Here is an 18445-nt window from a genome sequence, read left to right on the forward strand (position 1 = left end):
TAAATTAAAATTAAAATAAATATTAAATTATTTAAATAATTATTCAAATTTTATTTTAAGTTTTTAATAAATTTTAGTTTAGTTCAAATTTAACTTGAACTTGATTCATTTAAATATTATCAAACTCTCTACTCAAATTTTTTGATTATTTAAAATTTTTATATTTTAAATTTATTTGATTTATTGAATTTGATCACATAAATTTATTTATTTATTTTAAATTTTTATGTATTTATTTAATATATTAATAAAAAATTTATTGATGAATATAGTTCAAGAATATTGTTCGCGAACGTTAACCAGCTAAATATATATGTGTTTGCCTCTGGAATATAATTGAGTTGGTTACGACGGAGCAAACTTATTGAAGTGAGCAAGGGTCAAATCTAGGTGAAGCCGAGATAATACCCTCTTCCGTCGTAGTCAGCTGCAGTTTCTCAATTTACATCCTCACAAATGATCATGAGACCGACCATGTGAGACTGTTGGGGTGGCGGATTCCATCTTTTACTGAAGTAAATATATATGTGTTTAAGTTTATTTATTTAATTTAACTAGTTATTCAAGTATGTTCATTTAATTGATTTTATATGTATTGAATGAATATAAATAAATTTTTATTAAATTAAACATCAAATTTATTCATAAATATTTGATTCATTTACAATCCGCCCCTAACAATCAACCTTGCTTAGTGATGGTCCTGAAAGAACAAATGATGGTCCTGTATATAGGAGAATTAATCCACTGAGCATGGTTCAAAATCCCAATAATAAAGAATTAAAAAATCAAGTTAACACGGGAAGTATTTAGGTTGGATGAACTGACAAAGGTTCGGCAATTTGCCTGCCTTGGCTTAGTGCCGAGGCTCGCATTGCAAGCTGTAGTCATGCAGTGGAAGTCAAAGATAACAAGCATTTGTGTCCAATCCATTGACCTCGAACGTTTTACACGGTTAATTTCATAATCATCTATAAAAAAAAAATAAGATGCACAGTAAATCCAAAGAGAGAGGGGTCAAGCATATGCGTCCAAGATGGGGAAGGAAGTGCAGCTGGTTCTTTACGGAATGATGTTGAGGAGCTAGCTTAGGGTGCACTCTAGGGCTAAGGTAAAGTACATCACCGTGGTGGTTAGGGTTGTAACACTTCGGGTTAGGGTTGGTACCTAGCAACGTATGAACATTAGCAACGAAATTTAGATAATTCGTCGCTAAATATAGCGACGAAATATGTTGAATTAGGGACAATTATGATTTCGTTGCTAATGTTAGCGACGAAATATAGATAATTCGTCGCTAATTTTAATTTGCGACAAGCTTATAGCGACGACTTTAGCGACGAATATTTTTCGTCGCCAAGAGATGTTAGCGACGAAATTTTTAGGTTAGCGACGAAAAAAATTCGTCGCTAAATACCTGAATTCTTGTAGTGCCTCTAGAGTACTTAGCTAGCTAGGTTGACTGTTACTTCAACAAAACATGTTAAAAATTGGGGGAAAATAACTTTTAAATTATTCAGTAATTAATATATGAGATCCTAACAACTTCTATGGATAACAGAATTTGCCTTTTTAAATAAAATTACATAGACTTTTAAATAATAATAATAAAGAATTTTACATTATTATATTTTGTCATGCTTTTAGATTTTTTAAGAAAGTGGATTGTGATTTCTGATTTTTATTCCATTAATTTACCATCTTACCTTTCTGATTGGTTTAATTTACCATATAAATTTAGACATAAATTATGCATAATTAAAAATAGATTTTTAAAATATTCATAATTTCAAATGAATCATTTTATTAATACAGATATCTAACTTTTCTAACTTATTAATCATAGAGGTAATCAGTCGACTATATAAAAAATTTTTTATCAGCTGTCAAAGTAAATTTAAAAATTATAGATGTATTTTAACATCATCATCATCAGTGATTATATATATACAACTTTTCTGTAAAAGATATATAAAATCTGTCATCCTAATGGCCCCATATAGTTGGTTCTACTAAATTTGTCATCCATCTCACACGATCAATTCCATGATCATTTATCAAACAACTTTATGTTATGCAAAATTGATCACTGAAGCAACATATGCATGCCTTCTACAGAGGCAGCTGTGGGAGCAGAATGGCCTTATCTCTTCTCTCCTGGAAGAAGAGGCAAGCAGCAGTGCAGTCATCGACTTTCGCCCAAGGAAACTTGGATTTCCACCTTCTTCGTGCCACTTCCACCAGCCTTCTCGACGACTCCTCCTGGCTGCTGCTCGACCAAACGGCGGCCACGACCTCTTCATTCGTCAGCACGTCCCATACCTTCAATTCCACACCAAATTAAGCACCTAGCTCATCATTCACAATCATCATTCAATCGATGCCAGATCGATCGCTGAGGCATTATTATATAATATATAGACTCACCCCGTCAGATGCAAGAACTACGAAGAGATCCCTGTGCGTGAGGCGGTAACGCGAGACTTCAGGGACGGAGATGACGCCGTATTTCTTGAGGTGGAAGTCCCCGAAAGCTCGGGCCATGGCGAGCCCCGGGTAGTTCTCGTCGGGCAGCCACACGCGCTGAACGTGGGGCTCAGACTTGAGCGCGAACACACGGCCGTTGCTCTTCCTTATTCTCTCGGCTTCCTCTGCATGCCAGATTGCTAAAGGTAAGCTTTCAGTCGATCAAATCAATTAATTTACCCAATTCGGCAAGTTCAGATCGATCTTACCAGGTACGCTGGGCTTTAGATCGGTAGTTAGTTGGATTGCCTCAAGGCGGCCGTCTTCTGATACGGCCGCCATTACTGCTCTCGAATCCCCAAGGTTAGCAATGACTAGATCTCTCCCCTGATGCACCATTTTGGTCGCGAGTCAGAATGTCAGTGAAATCATGGGAATTAAAAGGATGTATTTTTGTTAATTCATGCCTGCTTTATGATGGAAACTGCTGTAGTTCCACTGTACGTGCAATCCAGCTCCAGTTTGAGCACGAGTTCTTGGTCCAAGGCCCTGAACGCATGGACGCAAGCCTCATTCCACTCGTCGAGCATCTCCGACGACGAGGCCGGGCTGCCTTCGCCGTCCGTCGAGCTTCTGTCACTGCTGCCGGTGAACTCGCAGCTGCCTTCGTTGGCTTGCTGGAGGGAATTGCGCTCGCCGAGCGTCAGGGAAGGTAGGTAGTCTCTGACGAACTTGCTGACGAAATGGCCATTTCTCCCATGGCCGTCGAACACCCCACAGAACAGTCCATCTTCATCTCCATAACCCTTCAATAGATCAGTATTATTGATAGATTTCAGCTAGCACCAAACAAATTCAGTGTGCTATTAATTTCCTCTTCTTTCCAAGGATCAACAGTAAATTATAGATTGAAACAGCAAGAAGATTGAGATGAAACAGAGCATCTAATAAGATACCTTGCAGAGGATAGCAGCATCCTGGTTTAGGCCTTTCTTCCCTTGGAGAGAATACAGGGAAGCAATTCTTCTTCCCTTGGTGTCAGGGCTCAATTCATCATCTTGCCCAACGTACACTGTGTTCTCATCACCTTCTTGCTTCCCTGGAGATGCTTCCTCCCCTGAGCAAGCAGAAGAGAAGCAGGTTCCCATCTCTCTCTCTCTCTCTAGATCTCTCCCTATACCTTTCTCTGTATCTCTGCAGAGGAGACTAGAATTTGGCTTAACCACGCCCTCAGATAAACAAACACATCTTGTTTTTCTGGTGATCGAGGTTCAGAATAGATTAAAGAAGCTTTGGCGGCTTGTCGTTCTAGGATTGGATGACTCGAAGCTTGTCTTTTCAGAAACCTAAACATGGAGCCATCGTTGTCAGAGACGCAAGTGGATTCAGTGGGTGATGAAGGAGGTGCGATTCCTCCTCCCTCTTTCATTTGGTGGAATGGAAAATTGGAAAAAATTCTTGAGGGCCTGCCAAAGTTGACTTGCTGATTGATTGATTGATACCAGCGAACCATTTCTGCAAGGAAGAGATATACAAATGGGAAAAGAAAAACAGTTTGCAGTTTGTCATTCATGGTAGCTGTTAGCCAACCAAATTGCTTCGTATAAGAAAAACTACTGCACCCTCGTTGACCATGGAACAGAGGCTGCCATGGTTGACTTGGTGATGTCGAGGGTGTTGACTTATTGCAATATTATATACTGATTACAAACGGGGTGGGTGATGAAATATACGTTAAGTGTATGTATTTCACTCATATTTAATTTTAGTTTGTCTGTTATATAAATTTGAAATACAGTTTATATAATTTCAAAAGTTATCGTCTAAAATATTTATCTCATTTGAAATTTGAATCGTTCTTTTATTATAATGTTTTACCACTACACTGTACTTGTGAGAGTAAAAAAGTGAAATGATTTTGGTATCAAGAAGAAAGCTCGAGGCTTTGTCTATAGAAAAATGATATGAACTTCTTTATAGAAAAACACTATCATCGTATATTCTTTGTTTGTTGGTTGTATCGTACTTTTGTTTATAAGGTAAATGAAAGCAACAGCAATACGATGCATAGAACTAAATCAATAATGCACTTAATTTGGATCAAATTTGTCATCATTAATAAAGTTACAAAATTGAAAATAGAATGCAACGGTAATCGAAGGATTGACCTGAGCCGAAAGTCAATGTCATTGCGTCTTATTTGTCATTCGTGTTCCTACAAGCATGGAATGATTTTCTACATGAATAGGAGACAACAATTCTTAGTCATTCTCAACGGGGAAGAGAGGAGGAGGATGAAGAAGTTCAATTCAACAAGCTGCCCAAATGAATAAGGTTTCTCCCTTTATATACTTTGGTCCATCCTGTAGGGGCTTAAACCCTCCATTGTAGCATTAGATTACTTGATTGGGATTTAATTTTCTTAATAATAATTAATCGTGTGTGTTAATCAAGTATAAATCTATCTTATGGAGATTTAAGCCATCAATGTGATCTTAATGCCTCAGTAGATTACTTCCATTAATTTTTATAATTTTTTTGTTCAATCAATTAAATATTGAACTTTAAATGTGTGTTTGTTTCTCAAGCTATGCAAGCATATTAAAAAGAAAATCATTCAAGAATTTTGATCAAATTTTTGAACAAAAAAATATTATTCAAATTCAAATTTGATACGCCTCAATGTTTTTTTTTGTTCATATCTTTATGATGCGTGTAAAATTCAAATAATTACGCCTTTGTTAATTAACGTTATGCATGTGTCGTTTTAATGGAATGAATATTTTAAAGAAAGTTAAAGTTAATAAAAGTATATATAAAAAGCTACTTTTTAAAATAAAATAATGAATTTATTACTGTTACTGAGTTTTTTTTATACAAACTTAAAAAACATTAGGTATATATTAATATATATAATTATATTTATATTTGATTGGTAGAATTACCTTTTCACAGATGTTTTGGTTTGGTTTGATTTATGATATTAGTGCTGTTTTATAACAAAATGGAATAAAATTGAACTGTTCATTTCTTCTATAATTTTATTTAAATATTTGGAGGAACAATTTTAAATAAAATGATAGCCAAATTAAAGGAATGACTAATATAATTCCATTTTCCGTACTCCATACTTTTAGAAGAAAAATTTTATCCTACTACTATTAAATATATTATTTATTAATAAATAATCATTATAAATTTTTTTTAAAAAAAATAAAATAATAAATCGGAAGGATGGGTGGACAAGAATAGAATAATGATTATTCTGGAGGCAGAAGATTGAAAGAAAATTGGAGAGAGAATAAGTTTAAGAAATTAAAAAAAATGAGTAGAAAGCTATGGTGGCGCCGCCTCTAGGATTTTTGTAAAAAAAAAGAAAAATTTTATTCAATCAATCAAAACTGTTTGTAAACGACTAAACACGCCTATAAATAGACCATAAATGAAATCCTAATTTGAAGTGGTCAAAAATACCAAAAAATCATAAAAATAAAATTGCTATAAATAATAAAAAAAAGGTTCGGAGCCACAGACGGAACACTAAATGATGTCGGATTGGTCTGAAAGTGGGTTGATACGAGTTTTATCCGGTACCGAATAAAGGTCTTGGAAAGAGTTTCGATTAGCAATCGACCATGTCTCATTCTGATATCCGAGTCAAAAATTATGATCCGTTGAAGTTCAATTCCTTATGCGTCACCTTTGCATCACAAATGAAGTCAAGTGAGTGGCAGTGTCAATTAGGTTAGTTGAGTGATGGCAAGTTGGGATGGTTGAGGGCCAATGAGGAATGAGGGATGGTTGAGTCAAACAAGTTGAGTGGTCAATGTGTCATCATGTGGGTCAATTAAATTGATTTATTTGAGTAAATCAATCTAGTCAAGATAGGTGGGTCAAGTGAGTTGAGCAGACTGATCGAGCCAAATGAGCTATGTGAGTATCAAGTAAATGAGTCAGTTGAGTTGGGTGGGCTATTGAACTAATTGAGCTATGCAAGTAGGTCAAGTCGATCAAGTAATTAAAGTGAACCTATCAAGTTGGGTAGATAGGTCGTGCCAAGTGGATCAATCGGATTGGACGAGTCAAGCAAATCTAGTGGGCTAATGAGCTGATCAAAGACTAGTCAAGTTATAGTGATGGTAGTTGTTAGGACTAGGCCTTGAACGTAGTTGCCTTGGAAGACGATGAACCAAGTAAAATCGACTTTATTGGTATTGTTTTGTCGATTTGTTCGACTTTCCGCTACACAAACAACTCAAGGCGATCGAAGTTATTTACCCTCAACCCTCTCTAGCTTGCATAAGTCCTAACACGATGAACTAACCACTATTCTCTCAGCACACCTTAACCAAATTTAAAATAATAAATTTTGATACCCAAAATAAGACGGACCCACCCAATCGGATTAACTAGGTACTTATTACGAACTCATTTCTTGGATATCTTCTTAGCCTTTCTACCTTTAACCAATAATGAAGTATAGGTCTTCTTCTTTGCTTTGGATCTATACCTTTTTCCCCTCTTTAATTATCGCATGTTGCCATCAGTTGATCATCAAGTGTCATTGGCACTAATAAATTCTTCTTTGATTTTTCTTTTTCATTATATTGTAAGAACATGATGTATCAATCCATGTGGCCCTTAGTGATATATATATATATCCTTCTTTCTTTTTCTTAAACTTGGGGCAATCACTCTTGATGTGGTACAATTGAAGTATCTTACCCATTCATATCTTCTTCATTATTTCTTTTTTTTTAATATCACTTGTACTTAATTTTTTTTTTACCATTCTTCATTTCTTTCTTCACCATGTGTGCTACATGAGTTTCTTCATCACCCTCTATCTTCTGAGTGACAAATGTTATCCTTTTGTTCTTATTTTATTTTACGACATCGAACAGAATAATAATTATTTTGAAAGTTTATTTTTTTCAATAAAATTTTATAGAGAAGATGTTGAAAATCATTAAAAGAAGTCATCTCTATCTCTAGATTTAATCGAATAAAATTGATTCAAAATAAAAGATAATGTCTAATGTTATGAGTTAGTATGCTTAAGTCAAGAAGTCAAGAAAGTCAAGATCTCGTCCAATTGGCAGCGACACGACAGAAGTAAAGTCTGATCTCGTGGTCGACTAGCTTAGTCCGGTGCCCAATCCCACAGCTAGCTCGGCTCATCAGCTAGCTTAGCTTGATGCCCTGAACTCTATAAGCCTGAGCTCTCCCCTCTAGCTCAGTAGACGATCTTCGACTCGACCCCCTGATCAACTGCCCGAGCTCTTTCTTCTAGCTCAGTGGCCAATCTCTGACTCAACCCCCTAGTCAACCAACTCCGTGACTTACTCGGTGGCCCACTCGCTTACCGAACCGCCATCAAACTGGCACGCAGGACAGTAAAATATGCAACGATAAATCACCTACTCTCCTAAAACAGCATGGTCCTGGACCGTATAAGCACAGGCGATAGTACATTTAACTACCGCAGTAACATGATATTCTCCTTACCTTCGATGTGACATCCTCTAATTGTCGATAAGATGTTTCCTCTGATGACTCCATATAATGATCATATTTCTCACGGGTAGGTACAGGTACAGGTACACACAATTAACACTCTCCTTCTCTAACATTTTTGGTTCTTCTTCTTCTCCATCTCCAATTCGCGACCTGACTTGAGCGTCGGAGTGGTTAAATCAGGACACCCCCTAGCCTCTGTTCTCACCTTCCTTCTCTTTGTATCCTGACAGGAGCTCCACCGTGTGCGGGTCTTACATGACTTCACCATCATCAGCCGATGACTCATCCGTAGGTGATCTCAAGTAGGAACATCTAACAATAACTAAACAAAGATTTAAATAGTCTCAAAACTTTAATGATGCAAAATATGAAAATAACCCTAATATGATGATAAAAATTATGAAAAGACTTTAAATTATATTTATTTGGGCCTAAAATTGAGCTGTTGCGGGTTACAGCCGATAACAAATGTAAACCTCTGAACAAACTTCGATTTAATATATTAAAAATTCTATGATTTAATTTGAGTCAAAAGTTATGACCCCTCAAAATCATATATCATTTTGCTTCTCTATTCATGCATTTTGCTTTATAAAACTTCGTAGTAACAAAAATATCCTTCAATGTAATAAATAAAACAACTTGTAATCTACGAGGTTCTTCCTAGCTAGAAGTTCTACAGTGATATGATATTATTCACATTGAGCTTAAATACTCATGATTTTATTTTTAAGTTTTACTTAAAAAGTCATATACCATTAGAGATATCTTCTGTTTTATAAACTCATGATTTTCTCTGTATATTTTCAATGTAGAACTTTGATTGTAATCCCAACAATCCTCCCCTAAAACGAAGGATCACCATGCTCCAATCGAGACCAGCTTGACATCCAGTATCTTAACCCATTAGACTCTCTTTGCCTCGATGTCCGGTTCTCTTGATCTGTCAAGACTGCCTAGTATCTGGTCTAACTGACCTACTAGAACTTACCTACCTTGAGAGTTTATCATAGATTTTATTAGAAATCTCCTACCATTATCCATAGTTCGAGCCTCCCCTACCTCTTTCGGTTTTTTTTTTAGATTTTTCACGTCGCTCCACATAAAACATGATTATGATATGATATCAATTGAAAAAGAAAGTTTTTACCCCTAGGAGAAAAAATAGATCAGAAAATATGAGGACTCGCCTCCATAAAGCACATGTATGATTGTAATCCCAACATAGCCTACACAAACCACTCACTTAAATCTCACTTAATCAAATATAAAAAATATATAAGCGATTAACACATTAAAACTTCCTCCTCTCCCACATTTTGGTAGATGAACCCTTTGGAGTTGATAGCCTCCATGGATTAACCTATCATTTGGCTCTATCCATAGCATCAAAATTAGGGCAAAACTAGGTCACAAGGAGATCTTGACGAACTTCTATTGGAAGAGCAAAATATCACACTACTTCTAGAAACTTTTTTTAAAAAAAAACATTCATTGAACATTAATCGTCTAAAAGTCCATATTGACGGGCAACTTAACACACAATTTTCCTCCTTTAATTTTCAACTGGACTTGGGACCGACTTTGACGAATTTAAGACATAATTTAACATAATTTAGGACACTTCTATACATTAAAAAAACTCATAACAAGAATGTCCTTGCATGGAATATTCTTGGATAGCTAGACTGATTTTCAGAAATAACAACAAAGTTTTGAGTACAAATATTAATTCAAGAAACTAATTAAGAAGGAATACTAAGATATATATACATTTAACCCCTCAAATTTTGCAGTAATTTATCTCCTCGGTTCCAATGTATAATTTTTGCACCAATCTATCAAAGTTAAGGATAACCCTGTGGGAAAAATGCCCTTAGACCTAGGAAGTCTCTTGTCATCCCATCACCACCACCACCACCACCTCCATCACCACCTTGTGTTCTTACCATGCCTTCCATGTAGCTATTACCTTCCCTTTTGGATCCCATGATTCCACCAAATGCATCCTCAAATGGCACATCAAACCCTGGATTAGTTGATGAAGAGAGAGGGTTGTTGTTCATCATCATCATATCTTCAAGGAGGTGAGCAGATGCTGCTACTGGTCCATAGCTTCCTCCTCCTCCTCCTCCTCCTCCTCCTCCACCGCCACAGCCACTGGCTTCCATTAAGCCAAGGCCAAAACCATTAGCAGCATTGGCACCTGCTGATGCAGAAGAGTAATGGCTGGCGTGATGAGGTGCCAGTTGAGATCTACCAGTGCTCAGAGTTGCACCCATCTGAGCTGCCTTCTGCAGCAGCGCAGTGGCTGACATGTGTGGAGCAGTGATGTTAGCACTCGACGACACTACTGGTCTGCTGACTGCGAAATTAAGAGGAGGAGGAGGAGGAGGAAGGCCGCCATGATTAGGGTACTCATGCTGGTCCTGTTCTAGCAGCCTTGAGGAATAAACAGATGAAACTTGGCCGAGATCGAGATGGCTGAGGGAACTGGATGAGGTGCTGCCTTGGCAGTTTAGCCATGGTGGAACAGTGCTGAACTGCTTCATCTGCTGCACTACTTGTTGGTTATTGTGGAAGCGGAGAGAGAAAGGCTCGAGAGATGCTGCTGCCACTGTTGTTGCTGCTGCTGCTGCTGCCGCTGCCGGATGGGAGATTAACTGAAGTGGGTGGTGAGCAGCCATGGTGTTCGCTGAAATGCCCCTCGAGCTCTCTTCGGCTGCCAGTGCATCGCAAAAGGCTCTGTGAGTGATGAAACTGTCCCTCCTGCAATAACCACCAGGGACTTCAATCAATGCGACGCAAACAAATCCCTTTTTTTATGCAAAAGAATGAGATCTTCACTAAAAGGCTGCTGATGATATTATTGTGCACCTTGAGAAAAGGGTGCCACAGTCGCATCTGTATTCCCTGGTGCCGCAGATCTTGGAGTGAGCCTTCCAATCGGAGTGAACGGCGTATTTCTTGGAGCACTTGTCGCACTTCCACTTCTTCTCTCCGTGCTTCCGGCTGAAGTGCTTCTTGATGCCGGTGAGGTCGCCGAGGGCCCGTGAAGGGTCGTGGTGGACGCACGTCGGCTCGGGGCAGACGTACACCTTCTTCCTCACCTCCTTGGGCCGCTGCTTGAGCTTCCAAGGGAGGTTGTGGCCTCTCCTGTGGAGCTGCAGGTTTTGATCCCTCTGAAACCCCTTGTTGCAGATCTCGCACACAAACCTGTTGGTGGCCATCAGCGTCTTGGGGGACAGTGCCATAACTTCAGAGTCTGGATCTGATCGATGAATTAACGTCCAGATTTTGCATCCATCAAAAGAAAGAAGAAGAAGAAAAAATTATAGGAATGAATTAATGGTATTGAAAAACCTGGATTTCCTGGGAGGCTCCTCCTTTTCTTGGTTGAGTTTGGAATTGTGGAAGCCAAGGAGGAGTGTTGGTTGGATGAGACGCTGGCTTCCCCAGAAGGAGAGGTTAGATTCGACATGTTCTCCTCGAAAGCTTGGTGTTTTGGATGATTAATTGTTATCCCTTTCATGCTCTCCTTCAAATCTATTATCAAAGGCTAGCTTGAAAAGAGATCTGATATCGATCAGCAGCAGCTCAAGCAGTTAAACAGGAGATCTGCGCCTTTCCCTGAAAAAGAAGAAAAAAGGAAGAAGATAACAGAAACTAGAAATAATATAAACAATCTCGAACTGTATGTACCTTCTTAATTAAATGAACTCTACATAAAATCCACTTTCTTCTTCCACCAGATCTTGCAAGATAAGAAGAAGGTATGCTAGCTGCTTCTTCTTTTTTTGTGTTTAAGAAATTAATATGTAGAACTAGCTACAAAACACATGCACAACTCCATGAACATGAAAACTTTGAAGTAGAAATCAAGAAACAAAAAGATAATTCAGATCCATATTTACCATGAACTATGAAATTAAATGAGCTCAGAGAGAGAGAGAGAGAGGAAGTCTATGGACGAGATGGGATTAATGAGAGGAGAAGGAAGGTAAGGTGGAACGAACCGTACAGCCTTGAATAATTCACCAAATAATATATCCAAGTCTGACGCTAGCACTTTCTGTCGTTTGCTTTGTTCCTGGTTTTATTCCATCTCAGACCAAGAAATTCCTTTACTCCTCCTTGTCTGCCGTAAAACTACAATCAAACACACTTAATTTACAGTGCTTAATCATCTTAAGCTAGCTAGCTATCTCCTTCCCCCCTTCAATTATATTGCATGCATGTGTAGAACGTTGCAGATCAATTAACCTCTTCGTCTTGTTTTTCAGGGTTTACTTAATTTTACCTTGTCCCACAACCTCACACAGAGCTCGATGATGGTATCAAACTAAACCTAGCTATGCAATAACTGTAGAACGATCGATGGAATTAATTAGCATGGATCATGAAGCATGGTTTGAGATTATTATTTTTCAGGTTGAAAAATATAATCAGATCGAGTTCCTGGAGTCCAATCAACATGATGAGGCAGGCATGCATGCATACAAACAACAAAGGAACAGAAATCTCGTGAGGTGTTTCAGAGCTCTATTTGGGTAATATTCCTTGCAATCCAAGGAAGGCATAGATGACCGTGAGCCCCTCCCTTGTCCACTTCTCCATAGAATATTACTGCCAACACTCACTCATGCATGCCTTGTTAATTCCATGTTGCACCAGGTAATTAATTAATTAATTAAAGTAATTAATGAGCTAGCTAGCTAGGCAGCCAACTAATTAAACTTTCTTTGGATTCTGCTGCCAATCAATCGAGTGTGTGATCTCCATATACATATATATGCATCATGCATGCGTGCAGTAGAATCTGGAGGTAAAAAAAAATATATATATATAATTGAGTTTAGGAGTATTTAAGGACACTGGAAGAACATAATGGTACAAATTATATAGATTAGATACTGCATTTTGAAATGATGAAAAATTAATGTTATAGTTCTCTTGACTAGAAGGAACGTGATGAATGTTTTGTCGTGAACGATGGCGATCAGAAATGTGGTCATGTTCATGGCGAGAGAGAGGGGGAGATGTACAGCTAAATGTTAGGGCCTGGGCATTGTCTCATTTTTGTAGTGAGAGGGATGCAGTTGAAGCTGTGCATTGCTTTTATAATAATAATAAATAAATAAAAAAATGAACAAAGGGAGATCAGAAGAATTAATGTTGTTATGTATTGCAAATAATTGCTGAGATAAAGCTTCGTTTAATAAAATTTAAATAAAGACTCCTTTTACAAGTTTGCTTTTGTTTCTCTCCTTGAATTTAAAAAAACAAAGTAATCTTTTAGATAAAGTTTGTTGATTGGCACAAAATGAGAGTGCACGCACCTTTGAATGCATATAGGAGTGTAATCGAACAAAGTCGAGTTGAACGGTAAAAGATTTGAGTTTGACTTAAATGATTTTTTCTTAAGCTCGAATTTTTAGATTTGAATTTGATTCGAGAATTAATTTTTAAGTTCGAGTTCGGTTTATAATGAAATTAAATAATTTACAAACAATTCAGATAAATTTAAAATAGCTCATTTAAAAATTAAACGAGCTTAAAAACTTGACTTGCTATTAAACTTGAGCTAGACTGATAATATTAATCTTCAGCTCGAAATGAGCCTTGAATTCAACTCGTTTACTTAATTGAATAAATTTAAATGACTTTTTTTTGAATTGAGACTCAAATAACTTGCAAGCGGCTTAATTGATTTACACCTAGATGCATACAACTTAAAATAAAAATGAAATGGAGAAGAAAAAAACATAAATGTGTCAATTATTGTCCTGTTTCTTTAATTGAAAATATTTTTCTTTCATCTCTAAAAAAACGTGAGATGCTTTTCTTGCTTCTTATCCATTAAAAAACAAAAGTTAATGAAATTGAACTAATCTATGTAAATTTTCTCGATCCTAAATAGGCCTTTCAATTCTTTTGGTTCGTGTTTTATTTGAATTTTATTTGTACATATAGGACAAATAATTAATTTTATATTACAATTAAACAAAGGCATTTACATTTTATTTTATTTTTTGATAAAATTAAGGCACCTACGACAACTAAATTAAAGCATATATTACAACTAAATGAAGGCAACTTATTAAATCAAAGCATATATTACAATTAAACTAAGACATCTGTTATAGTAAACATGAATACTCATCTCCGGGCATACCTAAGTTGGTAGTGGTCCACCCCCAGATAGGATTGAGTCCATGAGACTGACTGGGATTTATCATGAATACTCATCTCATTAAAAACAAAAATCAATAATGGTTATTGAAAATTGATTGTTCTAAGATTCTTGTAGCACATAGCCTTTATGCAATCATAAGTAATTAATGATGCATGCATGTAAATTCTATCTTAAAAAATTTGCCAAAAGATTAAGTTTCTCATCTATTTGAGTTAGGTAAACTAATTAAGTTTAAGAGATGAGTCGAACTTGAGTTAACTATCACTACTAGAAAAATGTTAATAGACAACGCGAAAAACGCGTTGTCTTTGTGGGTTAAAAAGCGTTGTAAGAGGCCCTGTTGTAAAAGGGGTCCCTCAACGACAACGCTTTTTAAGCGTTGTCTTTGTTAACATCGACAACACCTTCGCAACGCAGAAAAAGCGTTGTAAATATTACAACGTTTTTTGCAACGCTTTAAAAACGTTGTTTTTAATAGATATAACAACACATTTTACAACGGTTAAAAAGCGTTGTAATTTTGTTACAAATTGCTTGGGTTTTGCAACATTTTTAAAAGCGTTGTCTTTTGATTTTTTTTAGCAGTAAATAAGAAATAATATATTTTGTAAATACAAAACCATTGGCTACAAAATTTACTAAATCACATACAAAACATACAACTTATATTTACACAAAAATCATTGTTACAGCAGGTTCATAACACAAATTCATAACATACAGCAGGTCGATAACATACAACTTATACAAGTTCATAACACAAATTCAAATTACAACTTCCAACATAGAAGCTCTATAATTAACAGCAGCAGATCCATAACAAAGGTTTCAACGCAACAGAATATCCTCCAACAGCAGCAGAAATAGAACAGGTGCATCACAACTTTAGCAGCACCAAGTAACAGCAAGTGCATCACCAAGTATGGGCACAACATTAGCATCACCAAGTAACAGCAGCAGAAATAGAACAGGTCCATCTGCCAAATACCAATCTGCCAAAAGATAATACTAATTTATTCAAAATATGGGCACAACAGCAGCAGATTTATACACAATGAACTATAGAGATCAGCATTCCATACCTACTCATAAACAACAGCAGCAGAATTAATCACAAACAACAAAATTATACACAATGAACTATGGAGATCAACATTCCATACACAACAACAGCAGCAGAATTAATCACAAACAAATATATTTATTACAAATAAATGAAATTATGGAGATCAGCATTCCATACCTACTCATAAATATGATCTTGTATACAGTCTGCCACCTCAGAACGCACCTCAATAATTGCTGCCCGAGTGTACTCAGCTGCCTTAAACTATGAACACACATATAGATTAAGTTAATTGGAAAAACAATCAACACTGACTTTGCAAAATGATAAATGGTTTATTTGAAGTGATTTGGACAAGTACTATTGATCGTAGTCCATCTCTTTCAATAGTTTCAATTTCTACAATAATCTGTCTCATAAATCTCATCACATAATAACCATATTGTTTCCCATCTGGTTGTCGAGGAGCCTGTGGTAATTGGACTCCACTATCAGTTAAAAGACAAATACACACATCAAGACCATATCAAACATAATTACACATACCTGTAGTATGTCCCACACTGATTTTTTCTGACCTTTCCTTCCCTTGTTTGAATTAAACAATCTCAAGGCCCTACATACGTTAATAAAATATGATATATTAGTGTTTTAACATGTGAATGAAATGCCCAATCAAATTACTCAGTTTGACCTCACATTTCCACAATATATTTCCAATCTTCATAACGCATTCGATGACTTAGAGAATCCAGCACATAAACAATCTCCGTGTAGGATTCAATGACAGTGAGAATCCAATGACAACTGCATATAAACAAATAATTAGCTCATCAATTAAATAAGTTATCAACAGGGAGAAATTGCAAGTGATGTATTATTTACAACTGATCCGACATTACATGGGACCAAAACTAATTGATCTACTGATGCAGAAATAAGTTCATAATCATCATCAAACACATCATGTTCTAAACACTACTAATATAAATTTGTCGTCCTGTAAGGCACGCATACTATAACAATACAACATACTTGTAAGCAGTCGTTCTGGGGTCAAGATTGCCAACATAAATACGAGGGGCACTTGCTGACAAAGTCAGTTTCTTTTTTTTGTTGGTGGCCATGCATCTTCCTTTGAGGCTTGACGGCTCAAAGACGAAGAGCACGAATTATAATTGAAGATGTTAACAAGTTATATAGGTTGAATAATAAAATATATTTGATACATTCAAATATGGCCTATAAGATCACACAGAGTTTGTATATGTAATTAATTTTTTACAACTTTGTCACTTTTATTAAAAATACCAAAAAACACCTTATACTTAAAGATAAAATAATAATGATAACGTCTTCAAATGGTTAAGTTATAATTGCACAATTCCTCACTTCTATGTAAGTGATTTTAACAATAGTGCAAAAGGTAAAGCTCGTGGTAATATTATTGAACAACCACTAAATCCAAAAACAACTAACAAAAAACTAGTATAGAAGAAAAGGAAATTAAGTGAGAATGTTAATAATATGATGTCTAAAAGAAGAAAGGATGATGAGATCAACCAACCACCTGCATCACAATTGAGACCTCTAATACTTGGACTCTTTGTTTATTGTCTTAATATCCACATTAAGACAACACTAAACGTTGTCTTTGGCAAAAAACCCTGGATATAAACCATCAACGACAACACTAAACGACAATACTTTTAAAAGCGTTGTCTTTGGCAAAAAATCCGCTAAAAGACAACGTTTTATATTTGTGAGTATATGAAGGTCGAGAAATTGAAGCACCCAAATGAAAACTTTGTTTCTAAAATGTATGTGCATTAGTAGAGAAGGGATATAATTAATAAAATGCTAACATCGACTTCTCAAAGTGCATTAGTACCGGCAAAAAAAGTGTACAAAGATTGATATTATATTTTGAAATTGTGTTTTTGCAATATGATAAATATTAATTACCTGTTGAAATTATAAATAAACTCTAACATCTTCAAAAGAAATGTTTTTCCAAGAAATTAAATGTCAAATTTTATCTTGACAAAAATTGTAAAATATTTTTGAGCATTATGTGAAGTAACTTTTTAATATTTTATTGAATTTTATCTATTGCAAAGCTTGGGAGACGTAAATTTTCATCTATATTGAAGCAATTATGTGTAATACCTAGGAGGTGATCTATACTTTGCATCAAAAAATATTAAAAGACATTAAAGAATTAATAAAAAGACAATAGTACTAAAAAGAGAATCTTAACTATTAGTCTTATTTGTTTGTTCATTACTATTTATTGTTAGACTAGTCTCATTTGTTTATTGTTTAATATTGTTAGTTAACTAATCCAATTTATTTATTCTTTAACATTGTTGTTAATATTGTTTTGCATAATGTATTTTAGTTATTTTAAATCTAACTAGCTATGTGTAATAGTTATCAGATCAACATTTTAATCATAACTAATTGAATGCATATTTAGTTATTATTTCCAAGTCTCACAGAAAAATATTATTATTGTTAGCGTTTGGATTTTAGGGCTATTTCTTTATTGGAATACTAGAGACAGATTGGTCCTCAAGAGATCATTTCGATTGATTGAAAGTTGAAGTATGATTAAACTGACAGAGGAAACAACCAACATCACAACAATATTAAAACTGAGGACAGACCAAATTTGGTTGGCAGGTGAATAAAAAAAATTATCAAAAAATATTCCAGGACAAAAATTCATTCTCTAGCTGCAAAAATGGCAGATGAGCAGCTACAATCACAATCTTAAAGGCTTCATCCGATTCTGGAGTGACCTTCACACAAATTTGAAGGTTCTGTCTACTATTAAGTTCTCAATGCACTGTAAAAAGAATCTACTATGGTTTGCAATCATCCAGTTCGGTCACTTTTTTATCACCACCAACATTCTGTATTTTTTTTTCCAAAAATCACCATATGACTAACCAACAAATTAGAGCGGCTTATAAAAAAAATACACACACACAAAACAAAAACAAAATATTAGAGCAGCTATATAAAAAGTGTGATACCTTGTTCAGGGACTAGGCTATCCCTCCATCTTCTCTTCCTCATCTTCCTCTTCCATGTTGTCCGGTAATTCACACTACAAAAATAATACCGATTAACGATCGAATTTTCGAATTTCGATTCGCTAATTAGCGATCGTTAATCCTATTTCAATCACT

General features: G+C 35.6%; 2 protein-coding genes and 1 long non-coding RNA gene across 3 annotated transcripts; all 3 read right to left on the reverse strand.

The window, feature by feature from the left end:
- Nucleotides 1–1965: 1965 nt before the first annotated feature.
- On the reverse strand, nucleotides 1966–3750 carry LOC141836268 (putative protein phosphatase 2C 72). Its single transcript, XM_074723711.1, has 5 exons — nucleotides 3423–3750; nucleotides 2934–3272; nucleotides 2736–2853; nucleotides 2428–2651; nucleotides 1966–2322 (listed from the first exon to the last, which is right to left on the reverse strand). Exons 1-5 carry the CDS (start codon nucleotides 3612–3614, stop codon nucleotides 2113–2115), a joined length of 1083 nt encoding a protein of 360 aa, XP_074579812.1. The 5' UTR covers nucleotides 3615–3750; the 3' UTR covers nucleotides 1966–2112.
- Nucleotides 3751–9600: 5850 nt separating this feature from the next.
- On the reverse strand, nucleotides 9601–11563 carry LOC141835915 (zinc finger protein GAI-ASSOCIATED FACTOR 1-like). The gene is made up of 3 exons (XM_074723317.1): nucleotides 11350–11563; nucleotides 10864–11257; nucleotides 9601–10755 (listed from the first exon to the last, which is right to left on the reverse strand). Exons 1-3 carry the CDS (start codon nucleotides 11516–11518, stop codon nucleotides 9834–9836), a joined length of 1485 nt encoding a protein of 494 aa, XP_074579418.1. The 5' UTR covers nucleotides 11519–11563; the 3' UTR covers nucleotides 9601–9833.
- Nucleotides 11564–11565: 2 nt separating this feature from the next.
- On the reverse strand, nucleotides 11566–11992 carry LOC141835916 (uncharacterized). The gene is made up of 3 exons (XR_012602431.1): nucleotides 11901–11992; nucleotides 11689–11814; nucleotides 11566–11616 (listed from the first exon to the last, which is right to left on the reverse strand). It is a non-coding gene; the product is annotated as an uncharacterized LOC141835916 (long non-coding RNA).
- Between the last annotated feature and the right edge of the window lie 6453 nt (nucleotides 11993–18445).

The sequence above is a fragment of the Curcuma longa genome, chromosome 10 (assembly GCF_044706935.1).
Source record: "Curcuma longa cultivar G26 ecotype Majalengka, Jawa Barat chromosome 10, ITB_CL_G26_1.1, whole genome shotgun sequence".
Lineage (NCBI taxonomy): Eukaryota > Viridiplantae > Streptophyta > Magnoliopsida > Zingiberales > Zingiberaceae > Curcuma > Curcuma longa.